Below are 14,097 nucleotides of genomic sequence, written 5' to 3'. Positions count from 1 at the left end.
CCACGGTCCTTACGAGAGCGATTTGAACGGCGAGAATGTCGTTGACCGCCACTTGGAGGCTGTCCAGCCTCTGCGACTCTTGTCTTCGGACGCTTGCGTTTTTTGCTCGCAGCAAGAGGCCTTGCTCCAGCTCGATCGTCATTATCAGATTGTGGAGCGCTGCGATCAGCACCTCCATCACGTTTTCGCCGCTTGTTCCCGGATAGTCGGCGCCTTGCCTGTCCCGCGTTGCCTGGTGGCACACGCGATTCACCGGTCGACGTAGCGTCGGGAACGACAGGTTGCCCGTCGGCGCTCTGCCTTGTGTTCCCCTGCAGCCTTTGCCAATGCTCCGCGAGCGCCTGGTCCTCAGCATGCAGTACATAGTTGTTCACCAGAACACGAATCTCCTTAGCCGAATCACTCAGCGGCTCGTAGGAGTCTTCGATGGCCTGGAAACCTTTCCACCCGACCAAAACCTCGTAGTCCTCGGTGTTTTCGTTCCAGCGATGGCCTTTGAGTTTCTCCACTGCGAGCACGATGCCTTGCGATGCCACGTACTGCAGTAACTCCTCGGAAACGTCCAGGCTGTCGTCCTCATAAAACTTGAGCCTGGAGGGATGCACGTCCAGCTCTTCAACTGTGATAAGATGTTGTACGCCGAACGAATGCTTATCAGCTCGCACCACCTTATAAGGGCCAACCCACGTCACCTGCAACTTGTTGCGGTGCTTCTCGTCGACTCTGGAACGCATCACGTAGTCTCCGGGCGCGAAATTCACCATATTTTCGCCTCGTTCTCGCCGTTTGTTGAGGTGACGTTGTTTTCCCTTTTTGTCGGCGACGTCGTTGTGCATGTTCTGGATACTCGCGCGAAGTGTGTCTAGGAGCGCATCAATTTCATCACTTGCAGGAATTTCTTGCAGGTCGTTCTTGTCAGGTAGATAAAACTCCTTCAATGGGTCGGGCACTCGAGACCCGTGAACAGATCTACTGGAGCGCAATTTCCGAGCGAAGGCACAGCAGTATGGTTGAGATTTGACTGGATCATCGGCACCAGGTACACCCAGTCCTTGTAGCTCACCTTGTACTCGAGTATCATCGCACGAATGACTTGAAGAATGCCGCGATTGATTCGTTCAATTGAACCGTTCACCCACGGACTGTACGCAGATGTGAAAGACTGCTGGGAGCGGAGGCGGCGACAGAGCTCGGCAACTACCTCACACTTGAAGTGTGATCCTTGGTCGGATATCCAGTCAGGTGGAACTCCAAACCGCGAGTGCCAATCCAGCAACGCGTCCACCACGACGTGACTCTCAGGTGTATCCGCGACTACCAGCTCACAGTAATGGGTTGCGTGGTCTTTCAGGACCAAAAGGTACTTGCTCGCACCATAACTCGGCCCCAGATATAGGAAATCAAAATGTAAAACGGCGTTCCGTGTACTGCAGTCAATCTGCTCACCCCATGGCCTCGGGATTATCTTGCCTCCGGGAGAGTGTAGACACAACGAACATCCACTCACAAAAGTTGCTACCGTCTTCGTCAGGCGATCAATTGCAAACAGCCGATTCAGGTGGACTGTCATTGCTTGTTGTCCCCGATGTCCTTGGGCTCCGCAGTGCGCCACGACGCACAGTCGCTGGATCAAATCCGTAGCTTCGTGCGGCACCCAGATGCGGTTCCCAAGCGTTATGACGCCATTCTCACCACGCTCAGCCTTCGGCGGAGGTGAAAACTTTGCTTGGATCTCGCGCAGCTCCTCCAGCGTAGGCCAAGTGAAGCCGTCGTCATCGAGAGGTCTTAGCAAAGGCGACGCGTGTCGCTCGGCCCCTTGTTGCCGTCGTACTGCTTTTATCCGTTTGACGGAAACAGCGGGCACATGGTTCCCAGCCCAACGGGAAATCATGTCTGCCCACACATTATCTGGTCCGGGCACATGCTCTACGACGTATCGAAAGTTCATCAGCTTCATCGCCCATCTTAGAAGCTTGCCCTTGATATGCTTTTTCACGCTTTCGTGTGGGGCGAAGACGTGAATCAGGTTCCTATGATCGCAGTACATCCTGAAGGGTTTTGGGCGGAGAAGCAAGTAGCCCAGCTTCTCGCACGCAATGACTATTGGTAGTGCTTCCTTCTCGATAATTGACCTGTTTAGTTGGCTGCCCGTGAACGTCCCGCTCATGCAGTGGATCAATCGGTGTTGCTGTTCCGTGGCAGGCTTGGAAGAGTCAAACTCCGCAACTTGGGTCACGATCAACGACCAACCAACGTCCGATGCGTCTGAAAACAGGCACGTGGTCGCGTTGTCATCAGGGAAGTCGAGCGTGGCGGACGTTGCAAGCAGCTCCTTCACGTGATCATACGCCCGGCGCTCTTCCTCAGTAATATCGATCTCAATACCTGCGGCAGCACGTCTTGTTCGTTTAGTGTCGGCAAGTGCTGCATCCAATCGGCGCTGCAGGGGTGGGACTTGGCGCGCGAAATCGACGATACTCTCGCGCATCCAATTGATGGCGCAGACAAACTGCTGTAGCTCCACAGCAGTACGCGGGTACGGGAGTGCTCGCAGAGTATCAATGCGCTCGGTATCATGCCGCACACCTTGGTGATCAATAACGTGACCACACCACTTCACCTTGGTCTGGTACAAACTGCATTTCTTAGCACTCAACTTGAGGCCAAACTGGTTGAGCAGTGAGAACAGCTCCGCGAGCTTAATCAAGTAGGTCTCGATGTCCGCAGCGTACAACAGCAGGTCATCAATCCAGATCAGAAGGTGCTCGTAGATTAAGGTTGAGAAGCACTCCTCAATTGTCTTCTGGAAGTGAATGGCAGCGTCACTGCTTCCTTGCGGCACTCGACGCGGCGTGAAAATCTTCATGTCAGTCATATAGGAGAAAAACTCTTGGCAGAGCTCTGCAAGCGGCAACTGCCAGAAACCCTTGAGGAAATCAAAAAGGCCAAAGTGCTTCATTCCTCGGGCGTTTTCCAGATCTAACGAAAGAATAGGCATCACTGCCGCCATGACGTCCGTCAGCGAGTTGACTGCTCGGTAGTCGGTAGTCTGGCGGAGGTCCATGAGGTCGGCCGATTTCTTGACTGGAAAAACGGGGCTCGACCAGCGGCTCTTGGGGTTCTCGTACACCAGTCCTAGAGCCACAAGACGATCGTTAAATTCTTGCAGGAACTTCCGGATGTGCGGCGGGTACTTGCGGGGCTTACACTTAGCTGGGCGAGCCCCGCTCTGCAGACGCACTTCCAGGGGCGGCACGTTTGCCGGTGGGTCAGCACGCAACTCGAGGCGCCACACATCGTACGCGTGCACGATCGTGCGCAGCTGCTCCACATGCTCCAGCGGAAATCCGTTCTCCACGGCGCGGTCAATCAATCGTTCCACTGCAGCAAAAATGTCATCATCATCACTTGGCGGGGATCCATCGGCACCCACAGGCATTTCATCTGCCTCCAAATTGATCGGATCTCCACTTAGTTCATCTCCATCACGCGAGGCCAGCTGCTCCAGCTGGTGATCTACATCAATGCCGAGCGATAGTAGGAGGTCATTTCCAACGATGAACTCGCCATCGTCGACATCCACCACCACCACGTCGACCATGCCCATAGGTTCAACAGGGCCGACTGCTGTATGGATCATTACGTGCAGCTTGGCCTTCAGGCGGGGCGTCACCACCGTGGAGCCAAACGTCTGGTTCTCCACGGGGACAGCAAGTTCTTCGTCTGTGATACTTGGGTCGAGAGCACGCAATTGCTCCCAGTGCGACCGCCCAATGACTGTAAAGTCCGACCCACTGTCAGGGCAGTACGGTACTTCCAGCACACCGTTGAGCATCACCGTGCGGCCCCCACTTGGCAGCAATTCTCCGAGGCGCTTTAGCTTCGCCTTCTTGTTCTTGCGCAGTGCCTTGATCAGCTTGACCTTCTCGTCTTCCGTCGCCACCGTGCACTCGCGGATCCAATGCATTGCCTTGCACTTCGGGCACGGGCCTGGCGGCGGCTTCCCGGTCGTCGATGGCTTGGCAGGACCGAACGGTTTTTGGCTATTGTCGGAGTGTGCGGGCCTCCAATTAGATCTCGCTTCAGCACTAACAGGCACAGTCTGCTTTGCGGGCCGCTTGTTGTTCCAGTCTTTCTTCGGCTTGGCTGGCTGGGTTTTCTTCGACTTGTCTTGGTCTCGTTCAGCGGGCTCTCGCTTCTGCTGCTTGAGGCGGATGAACTGCCGCTCGTGCTCGTTCGCCTTCTCGACGACCAGCTTGAACAGCAGCTTCGGGTCCGTGGCAGCTGGGACGTGCGTGAAGCGGATGCACTGCTTCACCTCGTTCTTCAGCGCCTCCGGCTTGAGCTGCGACACGAGTCGCTTGCACTTCTCACGTACGCCGTTGGCGTGGCTGAAGCATGCCGTCAGCCCGTTCTCCTTGGTGATCTAGTTGAACAGGATAAAGTAGTCCAGCACTCGGGCGGTCACGTCGCTCTCGCTCATGTTCATGCGCAGCTCGCGCTTGAACAGCTCCTTGATATCCGGCGGCGCGTCGTTCTTGACACTGTCGACAATGCGCTCGATCTCTGCCAGGAGAATGGTGTCGGTTACAGCGGCGGGGGTCGTGTCCAGCTGGAGCTCGCAGAAAACCTCCAGTAGATCCTCGTCGAATGCCTCCTTGATGGACTCGGCGACGATGTCGTAGTCTTCGCCCGAGATACGGCAGCGGGAGCACAGCTTGGTCTCGTAGTCGCGCCGGTCGCGCTGCCACTTCACCAACGCCTCGTGGGAGATCGACGTGATCTTCGGCAGCAGGATAGGGACGAAGAGTGGCACAGAACCGGTCAGCCCGTCGCTTTCCGTCGAGCGCGTCATCTTCAGCAGCTGGCCGTCCGGATGCTCAGGGACTTGGGTCTCTGCACTTGGAGAGGAGGTTGTAGTAGGCTTTCGACGTCACTGAGCGGCGCAGTCGGTCTGTGGCGGGCTGCGCTCGGGCAGTGGTGTCCTACTAAAGAATTCTTTGTAGTATTTCCCGGGTTCAAAGCAACACAACACACAACGATGCGGGGGCCAACCCGCACGGAAGTAGGGCTTTGTGTATTGCTAGGAAGAATCGAAAGTGAAGGGGGTGAGGCACTGGGTCTGATGGTAACCAGCCCGTGGCCTCACCGGCCTCCTAACGAGAGAAGCAGCTTCTAGAAGCTTCTAGAAGGCAGCTGCTGCTCGAAGAAGTGGACATACAGAATAAACTTGCACTTGAGCCTACTAAATCCTCATGTAGCTTGATTGGACACTTCAGTCCAGCGAGCCACGCAACTGCTCGACCTGTTTACGCCGTAAGACACCTCAGCGTCGAGAGTAATCATTCGAAGAGATCATCCATTGTCACCAATCGGTGCTGCTGACGCACTTGGGTGATCGTAGCTTGGGTTATGCTGCGGTGCCACCCAGCTGGACCTGGAATTCACTACAATACTGCACCAAAATCGTGGCAGTATGGAAAGGGGTTGGCAGCAAGATAGCAATCGAGTTTTAACCAATCACAGCTCATATCCTTCAAGTTAGAGCTGACCCACTGTGGGAATATCTAGTGTATCTCGCTTCCAGCAGAATGAGCCGGCACAGCAAGAACGCGACGGCCACCATGCACTTCACGTACCACGAGCGCGCGGCCGCGGGCCACGGCACGCTGAAGCGGCGCTTCGGGCGCGACGCGCAGCTGTCCTTCGGCGTGTGCTGCCTGTGCCTGGCCTCCACGCGCGGGCGCAGTCCGCTGGCGTCGCCCGCGGGCTTCGTCTACTGCAAGGAGTGCATCTACGCCAACCTGCTGGCGCAGAAGCGCGCCATCCAGGAGAACACGGCGGCCTACGCGCGCTTCTTGGAGGCGCACGACCGCAAGGCGCAGGACGCGGCGCTGCAGCAGGAGCGCGACACGCTGCGGAAGGCGCTGGACGCGGCCGAGGGCCAGCAGTCGATGACGGCTGCCTCCTCCTCCTCCTCCTTGGAGCCACAGGAGCGCGCCGCGCTGGCCACGCGCAAGCTGCAAGAGAAGGTGGACGCGGCCACGGACAACGAGCGGTGCGAGGCTATGAAGCGCACGAGCTTCTGGATTCCGGAATGCACGCCGTCGCAGGAGACGACGGTGGCCATGCCCGACACCAAGACGCGGGACCCCATGAGTCTCGACGAGATGAAGCTCAAGCACCTCCTGCCGATCAAGTTCGAGTGGGACGCTCCTGGAGACAACGCCAAAGAGGCCCACGTGCTCTGCGCCGTGACCAAGAAGGAGATCTCCCACCGCCGCGCCGTGCTGCTGAGACCGTCCGGCCAGGTGGTGCTGGAGAGCTGCCTCAAGGACATGGTGCTGCCGAGCATGACGTGCCCCGTGACGGGTCTGAAGCTGCGCAAGCAGGACATCGTGCACCTGCAGGCGGGCGGCACGGGCTTTAGCGCGCACAGTACCGTGCAGGCCAAAAAATACAGACCCACCATGACCTAAAGATACCTACACGGGTACGCGCCTGGTCGGTTTGTTGGTCTGTGGGTGTGTGCTGAAATGCTGTGTAGTTACTGTCGGATCGTTTCGTAGTGACGCGCGTGCTGCTACTGGAGTATTTTTAACAGGCGCGGCCCCTAAGAATGTACCTATAACTGGATTTCTCCGAGAAGACGCATATTTAGGTACCAGAAAGAGACTACTAGTGCAGACACGAGAGGCATCATTGGGTAGGTCTTACTGCGACTAGATCAACGGTGATGCTTAGAGCTACACTAGTGCTCCAGTTCACGAGCACATGAAGTTTGCCATTCATGCGACTCTTTGACATAAATTACTGTAATGCCTTTTCATATGCAAGTTATTTATGATAATGTGCGAGTAATTTATGATATTTGTCATCTATAGAGATCGACGAAAGTTGTAGACACTGGGGTATTCCTGCTAAACGGCTTCTGCTTGGAAACCCGCTGGCAGATGTCTTCCCCACAGATTGGGTGCGTTGCCATCACCGAAGTAATCTATTGGACACGCGCGACCTTTCGCTGTACGAAAGCCTGCACTCAAAATTGACTACGTCTAAGTATGGCATCTTGCAGAAGAACGTAAGTGCTGATGAAGCAGAGGGGTCTCCGCGCTGAAACGCGTCAATTACTCCTTTTAGGTATTGATGTATCCCGTTCCGAACTATGGCGTTGATCTGACAAGCACAGGACAAAACGAATTTATCAGTTTCTCGGTAATATTGGACACCGTTAGGGGCCGCGCCTGTTAATAGTTCGCGGATGGTATGGCGAGTTTTCCGTTTAAAAGTGTAACGGAGCCCTCTGTTAGAGTTCAGTGCTTAAATGGTGTTTACTTAAAGAGTTTTTGCCGTTTTAACTGGGCGTCCCTTCATGAATGCACATGACAGGTCGGAAACCTGTGATTTCGGCGAATTTAACTCTTCAATATGAGGAACATCGCCGTTGAGACCGACATGGATAGAAAGTCTGCATCTAGTTTGGGTAATGTCGCTGTATGAAGGGCTAAATGTATGTAGATCTCGAGCGATTTATCCTCAAAGTTGGCGTTGCCTGGCCCCTCTGCGATGTTTCTTACCGTTATTTATGCAGCATATAAAAAGCTATATGTATTTGTGTGACCTTTCAGGTAGGGGTGAAAGATCGCGCATTACTAGCGACAAGATGGCTGACAAATAGTAAGGGGGGAATGCACACCATGTCCTCGTTGCCGAACGGGACAAGAAAAGGAGAAGCCACTTTGGCATTACTCCTTTGATGGACGTATTAGTAGATATGCAAAGTTTCAGCATCCCTAGACTCGCCAGGAAAAACCGAATTTATTATTTTCCCGAGATTCCCGTACATTGTTGAAGGGACGTCCAGTTAAATAACTTAACAACCGGAATCTGCCTCAAGTAACTCGAGTGGGACATGATTTGACATTTTACTAAATAAAAGATCCGCTGAACACTGAAACGTATTGCGGACTTAACCAACATGTAGAACATAGATCAACAAATACATATCAAGTGATAGCATTCCTGTACGACCAAGTAGTCGAGCACAGGAGCTCCTCGAGTACAACATTAGGGCCGATTTTCGGGCGCGTGTAATCATGACGCTTTTCGACCAATCACATTCTGGTTTAGGAGGTTCATACAAAACATAGGATAAGATACCACCATCATTTTGATGTATCCTTGTATCGACACTGTTGATTGGTAGAAACTCGACTGAATGTGAATACATACGGAGGTGGGGGGGGTCATAAGTGCCTAGTTTGAGAGGAGACTTTTGAATTAATATGGCGAACTGTGAGCCGTCGGTGCTGGCAAATGTGCTTTGAAGTACATTGCTGTCGCTTGGACCCTTTGATTAATCGTTACTATCTGTAGCGGATCTTTTATTTTTGAGTGACCCCCACAAATGTACAAGTACATCAGGGAGAACTCGAACCACCGTGTCACGATGGACGACGTGCGAAGCGTGATCAGGCGAATGAAGACGCAAGGCAAGTGGTTATGCTGGTATTCTATACTATCTGTGTACTGATGTTTATACTTCTTATGACTGCAGCCGTGGAACTGTCCGATGACGACGCGGTTGCGGAGATGATCCTGAACTTCAATGGAGAGTCGCCCGCTAATGTAGCTTCCGTTCACGAAAGCCAACGAGGAGATACTGATGTTATTTCGTTTACCAGTGGGCACATGCGCGCGATGGTAGAGAACGTTCCGGAGGTTCTGCAGATGGACTGCACACATCAGAAAAAATAGTGAGCCCTCCAACTCTGTTATGCATATCATCCAGGTTTAATATTTGACCGTTTTTTTTTATTTGCTGACACCAATTTTCCAGGTATTAACCATGTGTTCATGTCATTTGTGAATAGATACAACTACCAGCTTTTCACGATTGTAGCTATGGATCAATATGGCCAAGGGCAACCGGTGCAGTACTCCCTCATCGAAACGAATGACGATTGGCACATGTCACAGTGCCTCGACCACTTCAAGCGTGCAAATGAGCACTGGCGGTTCGTGCGGATAGTCATCGTCGACAAGGACGTGCGCGAGATCGATGTGATTCGCAAGAAATTTCCAGAGGCGCGGATTCTTCTCTGCCACTTTCATGTCATCAAGTGGCTTCATGACACCATCAAGAAATCTCAGACCTATGGCGTCTACGAAGCAGAAGTTTTGACGCAGATGAAGCACACCATCACGAACATGACATACTCCAGAACTGAGGAAGATTATGCGTGGCATCGGGATGAGTTCAAGATTCTGGCCTCGCGGAATGGTCGTGTGGAGCTATGGGAGTATTTTGACAAGAACTGTAATGCGTGCCGAGAGATGTGGGTGATTGCTTATCGTGTCGATTTGCCACACTTCGGCAATCACACGAATAATCATGTCGAGAGCCTATTTGGTAAGCTGAAACGAAAGCTGAAAGGCCATCTAACTATGCGTGCTAGTCTGGAGGTGCTTCTGGAATATCAGCGCCGAAAAGAAGAAGCATATCGGTCCAAGGTCGGGATGCCAGGTACCTTGAGAGACGCATCGAACTCGGAGGAGTTGAACGTCGCTTTGGGCATGACGGCGCGGTGGGTAGCTGCTGCTCTGAAGACGCAATTTGACATTGCTGCGAATCCCGAGGTTGTCGATACCTACGCTTTCAAGGACAATGGCGCTACGATCACCGTACACAGCGAAGAGAAAGAGTATATTTCTTGAGAAGGAAGGCTGGGTGTGCGACTGCGAGTTCTCGCAGACTACGAAGCTTCCATGCAGGCACGCAATAGTCTACCCGAAAGTATGCGGAAGCCCCTTCGTCATCCCATTCTCTTCAATTTCGCCCAGGTATGTCCAGGTTTTCTATGAGTATTGACCAGGTGTTATCCAGGTATTTGGCTTTATCCATGTATTGACCAAGTATTAACCATGTTTTGTTATTGATATGTACCAGTAGGTGGTTTCGACAGAATCGCATCTCGCAACAGGACTTGATGGAGGTGGAAAATCCGTTAAGATCTACAAGGAGCATGAAGCTGCGAGTGCTGGCAGTTTGAGTGAAGCCGAGAAGTATCGGCGTACGCAGCAGGCGTTCGGTCGGATCAGAAGCGAGCTTGTCCGATGTGATAACACTGGGTTCGAGTCTGCGATGAAGCAGATTGACCAGTGGTGGTACACTTACGTCAAGGGCGGTTTCCGCTGGTGCAAGCTGATGCAGACCTGGTCGACGACTCGGGCCCCGATCGAGATGACGCTGCTGGTGGTGGCGGTAACAGTGGAAGCCGCGGAGGCGGTGGAGGTAGCCCAGGAACAGAGGGTACGAATGTAGGTCCTGGTGCTTCTGGCGGAGAGAATACAGCTTACGAAAACGGACCATATGATGAGGAAGACGAACCTCCGACACAAGTGGCAGCCCCCGCCCAAAAATCGGTGCAATCAGGTAAACGCTCAAAGGTTCGACTGACAAACAAGAGGCGTATCGGTCGACCACGGTTGAATCGTGCTCATATGAGAGAGGAGGCAGCATTGGCGCTGAAAGAATACAACAATGGAATGAAACTCAGAGCTCTACTACGAGATAAGGACGTGACGGAAGTGGTAGCAACGCTGGAAGTGATTAAGCCAGGTGTCCGCGAGCTCAGCTCGTTTTTGACAACGCATGAAACAAAGAAGAAAGGTGACGGAAAGTCAATCCAGTGGATGTCGGACACGGAAAATATTTGCGAGGACGTGCGCTTCCGCCCACTGGAGTCCGTCGTTGAAGACGCTCTAGCTAAACGGAGAGGTGGTTTGGCGAAAGGGGAGGAGATTGAGCTGGACAGTGATGGAGAGGTGACACGCGAAACGGAAGGTTACGTGGCCGCCATTGAGACAGTTGGCAGATTTACCCGGGAGCAGTTAGAAGCGCTGCAGTCGCTGTGGAATTGGCAGGCTACATGCCGGAATGCGGTACTGTGTTGCACATGGCTGAGCCAAGACGTGAAAGGTATCGTAGCGGACCCCCCCTAGGCTGTTACTTGGCAAAGTTCTCGAATGCTGACCATACACACCGCTACTTGGCTTTGGCTTCGACCTGACCTACGCAGACCTTTTCTGCTTCAGAGACTCCGCTTGGCTGAACGACAACGCCTTGCGGGCGTTTAGCGTGTTTCTGTCTACTTACAAGAGCAACGTGACGGTGATGGTTACTTCTCTCAAGAAGGGTAAGATGGGAAAGCACATACTCACGCCAACTTCACTGGACGAGGTTGCTAATGGCATTGAGGCGCATGCTTTTGTCTTTATGCCGGTCAATTTTGGCGGGGTTCATTGGGATGCACCGTAGTGGACCGTGAAGGGCGGCAAGTGAAGACGTTTGACAGCATGGGTGGGAAGAGAAACAAGAAACGACTTAAGAAGATGGCTAGCGAGCTCCTCGCAGATCCCCTTAAGGAAGAAGCTTACAGCGACATCGAAGTGACGGGGCCGAAGCAGACAGATAGCGATAGCTGCGGGGTGTTCCGTCTATTGTGGACGAGCGTTGACAGCGAAGTGCCAGGTGATGTGTCTCCCAGTGACATCACCAAGCTGCGCTGGGCAATGCTGCACAAGATCATCACGATGAAGCGTAGTTATGCTGTGAACGGCAGCGAGCAGTGCATCTTATGGATAATACATGGACAACTTCTGTTTGCAACCTGTAAGAAACCTGTACGAGTAGAAGAGTACATGCTGCTTGTTTTGAAGCCATTATCACGTCATGTGGTTCCGATCGATACCAATCGACGCACCTCGACTTTTTGCCGAGTAGTGCACACATGAGTTTTCCAGGTTGCATACCTGCAAACTACCTAGACACTGAAACAGGAAATGAATGGCTAGAATGCATCCGACACAGCCTGTAGGCCGTCATTTTCACTTTTCATCAAGTACTACGCACATGAGTTTTCCAGGTTTTTAACCTGGACATTAACTGTTCTGGTAATTTAACCATCCTTGTTTAAATTACTTTCATCTGATAACGCTCATAATTCATATACCTGGATATAACCTGGGGCATCACCTGGACAATACCTGCATAATCAGAAATCTGAGTATGTTTCTAACCTGGGAAACCTGGGCGCGTAGGCTGTCCCAAATACAACAACGAATTTCGCAATAGATCACCTACTCGCTAATGGGGAAGGCGAAGCAGGATGGGGATTCACCATTCCGCTTCGCCTCGTGCTGCACGCACGAGATGTGCAGATGCATCAATAGATAGGATAACCTGCCGGGGTCCCCGAAACCAAACAGTTTTGCATGTTCTACCGAGGTGACACGGTTTTCAATCAGAACAGTTGTGTATAGGCCAACACTCCGTTGATTTTTATGTTTCTACAGTATTACATCCAATTGGCACTTCGTGACTGCTTACTCCTTGGCGATCTCGATGATGATCTTGCCCCGGGCGCGGCTGGACATCTGAACCTTGAAAGCCTCCATCACGTTCTCGAGCGGGTGCACCGAGTCGATGATCGTCTTGACCTTGCCAGCGTCAATCAGCTTCTTGACCTCCAGCAGGTACTCGGTGCATGGCGCGTTGAAGATCTGGTGAAAGGTAGCTCCAATGGGCGACTCGATGGGCTTGTCGACCGTCAGAATTGTCACGAAGATGCCGGTCTTCTCCTTGAGCACCTTCTGCGCGGCGTCATTCCACGAGGCCGGCTCATGCCGCAGTCGTAGATCAAGTCGATCGAGTGCTCGGCCAGCACGTCGCTCCACTTCTCCTTGGTGTAGTTAATAATCTGGTCGGCGCCCAGCGACTTGACCAGCTCCACGTTGCGGTGGCTGCACGTCGTGATGACCTCAGCACCCAGCGCCTTGGCGATCTGAATGCCGAACACGCCGGTGCCGCTGCTTCCGCCCAGGATGAGCACGCGCTGACCCTTCTGGAGCTTGCCGTAGGTGACGAGCGCCTGCCAGCTCGTCTGGCCGGCCAGCGGCACGCCGGCCGCCTCGTTCCACGACATGCTGCTGGGCTTGGGAGCCACGTACTTGGTCTCAATGTTGATGTACTCGCCGAAGGTGCCGAAGCTGACGAAGCCGGGCATGGCGAAGATCTCGTCGCCCACCTTGTAGTCCTTGACGTCGCTGCCCACCTCCACGACCTTGACGGCCATGTCGAAGCCCACACGGAAGGGGTTCTCGGCCGTGGGCGTGTGCGGCAGGATGTGCGGGCCGTACGTGACCAGCTTGTAGTCCACGGGGTTCACGGCGGCGCTGAAGACCTTGACGCGCAGCTCGTCGGCCTTGAGCGGCTTCTGGGTCACGTTGGCATTGAACTTGATCTCCTCCATGGCGTCGCCGTACTTGTAGTACTCGTAGGCCTTGAACGTGGCGGGGTAGGCGGCCATGGTGCTTGGTGCTTGGGTTGAAGGGGGACTTTGTTTGCAAAATAGCCAAGAAAATGGGGAACGTGACAGGGAAGTACTCAAATTCCTGGAGTGGGGACGTCCTCCAAAACTCTGTGGTCAAAATCGTTTTGGGGGTCGTCCCCTAAAGCAACATGAGCGCAGCGACCGTGATGCTCCACTAGTGTAAGTAAAAGTAAAAAAAGGCCTGTACTGGTATGCACTGCTACATCAAGCAAAAGATGTCAGTGCTTCAAACTTTTCCAAAAAGGCCCCCTAAGCCTTTCCCTAACACAGTTCGAACTGCGAACTTAAAAACGCTGACTATTATGTTGCAGGATAAAACTTTTCTAAGGCCCCCTAACACAGTTCTTCGAACTATTGTACTGGCACAATGAAATGATACATCAACCTGATATTTCAGACCATAACTTTAAAACTACTTCGCGGATCATGGCAAGAAGACCCGCAATAGAAAGCTTGTAACTTCAGCATTGTAGACAACCAGTACATGTTGACACCGCTAAGTTTTTAGTTGAGATGAAGAACCAAACGTCATCTCTGGAAAAATGGTGCAAATCGCTATCGCAACACAAGATTTGGTCGCTATATCAAAGACAAAAGCACAATTACCAGTAATTCCAGTGCAAGCGCGCAGCTTGAACGACAGCGGACCCTACATGCAAGTTTTCATGAGCAACAGCTGCGCCGAGTGAACTCCACACGAGGT

At 52.9% G+C, this 14,097-nt stretch overlaps 4 protein-coding genes across 4 annotated transcripts; 1 reads left to right on the top strand and 3 right to left on the bottom strand.

The window, feature by feature from the left end:
- Positions 1–3,526: 3,526 nt before the first annotated feature.
- On the bottom strand, positions 3,527–4,003 carry PHYSODRAFT_453002 (hypothetical protein; the record flags this gene model as incomplete). The annotated part of the gene is made up of 1 exon (XM_009521339.1): positions 3,527–4,003. A coding segment is annotated over one exon (477 nt), but the record flags the coding sequence as incomplete, so codon positions are not given.
- Positions 4,004–4,426: 423 nt separating this feature from the next.
- Positions 4,427–4,855, bottom strand: PHYSODRAFT_481141 (hypothetical protein; the record flags this gene model as incomplete). The annotated part of the gene is made up of 1 exon (XM_009521338.1): positions 4,427–4,855. The coding sequence occupies one exon, from the start codon at positions 4,853–4,855 to the stop codon at positions 4,427–4,429; it is 429 nt and encodes a 142-aa protein (XP_009519633.1).
- A 736-nt stretch (positions 4,856–5,591) lies between these two features.
- On the top strand, positions 5,592–11,695 carry PHYSODRAFT_344684 (hypothetical protein; the record flags this gene model as incomplete). Its single annotated transcript, XM_009521337.1, has 8 exons — positions 5,592–6,438; positions 8,558–8,721; positions 8,980–9,684; positions 9,953–10,312; positions 10,381–10,981; positions 11,082–11,198; positions 11,321–11,630; positions 11,680–11,695. The coding sequence occupies 8 exons, from the start codon at positions 5,592–5,594 to the stop codon at positions 11,693–11,695; spliced, it is 3,120 nt and encodes a 1,039-aa protein (XP_009519632.1).
- A 692-nt stretch (positions 11,696–12,387) lies between these two features.
- Positions 12,388–13,370, bottom strand: PHYSODRAFT_325466 (hypothetical protein; the record flags this gene model as incomplete). The annotated part of the gene is made up of 2 exons (XM_009521336.1): positions 12,388–12,654; positions 12,729–13,370. The coding sequence occupies 2 exons, from the start codon at positions 13,368–13,370 to the stop codon at positions 12,388–12,390; spliced, it is 909 nt and encodes a 302-aa protein (XP_009519631.1).
- Positions 13,371–14,097: the final 727 nt, after the last annotated feature.

The sequence above is a fragment of the Phytophthora sojae genome, assembly GCF_000149755.1.
Source record: "Phytophthora sojae unplaced genomic scaffold PHYSOscaffold_2, whole genome shotgun sequence".
NCBI classification, from domain to species: Eukaryota; Oomycota; class Peronosporomycetes; order Peronosporales; family Peronosporaceae; genus Phytophthora; species Phytophthora sojae.
The sequence above is the reverse complement of the archived record's forward strand: the minus strand, read 5'-3'. Positions and strand labels throughout refer to the sequence as shown.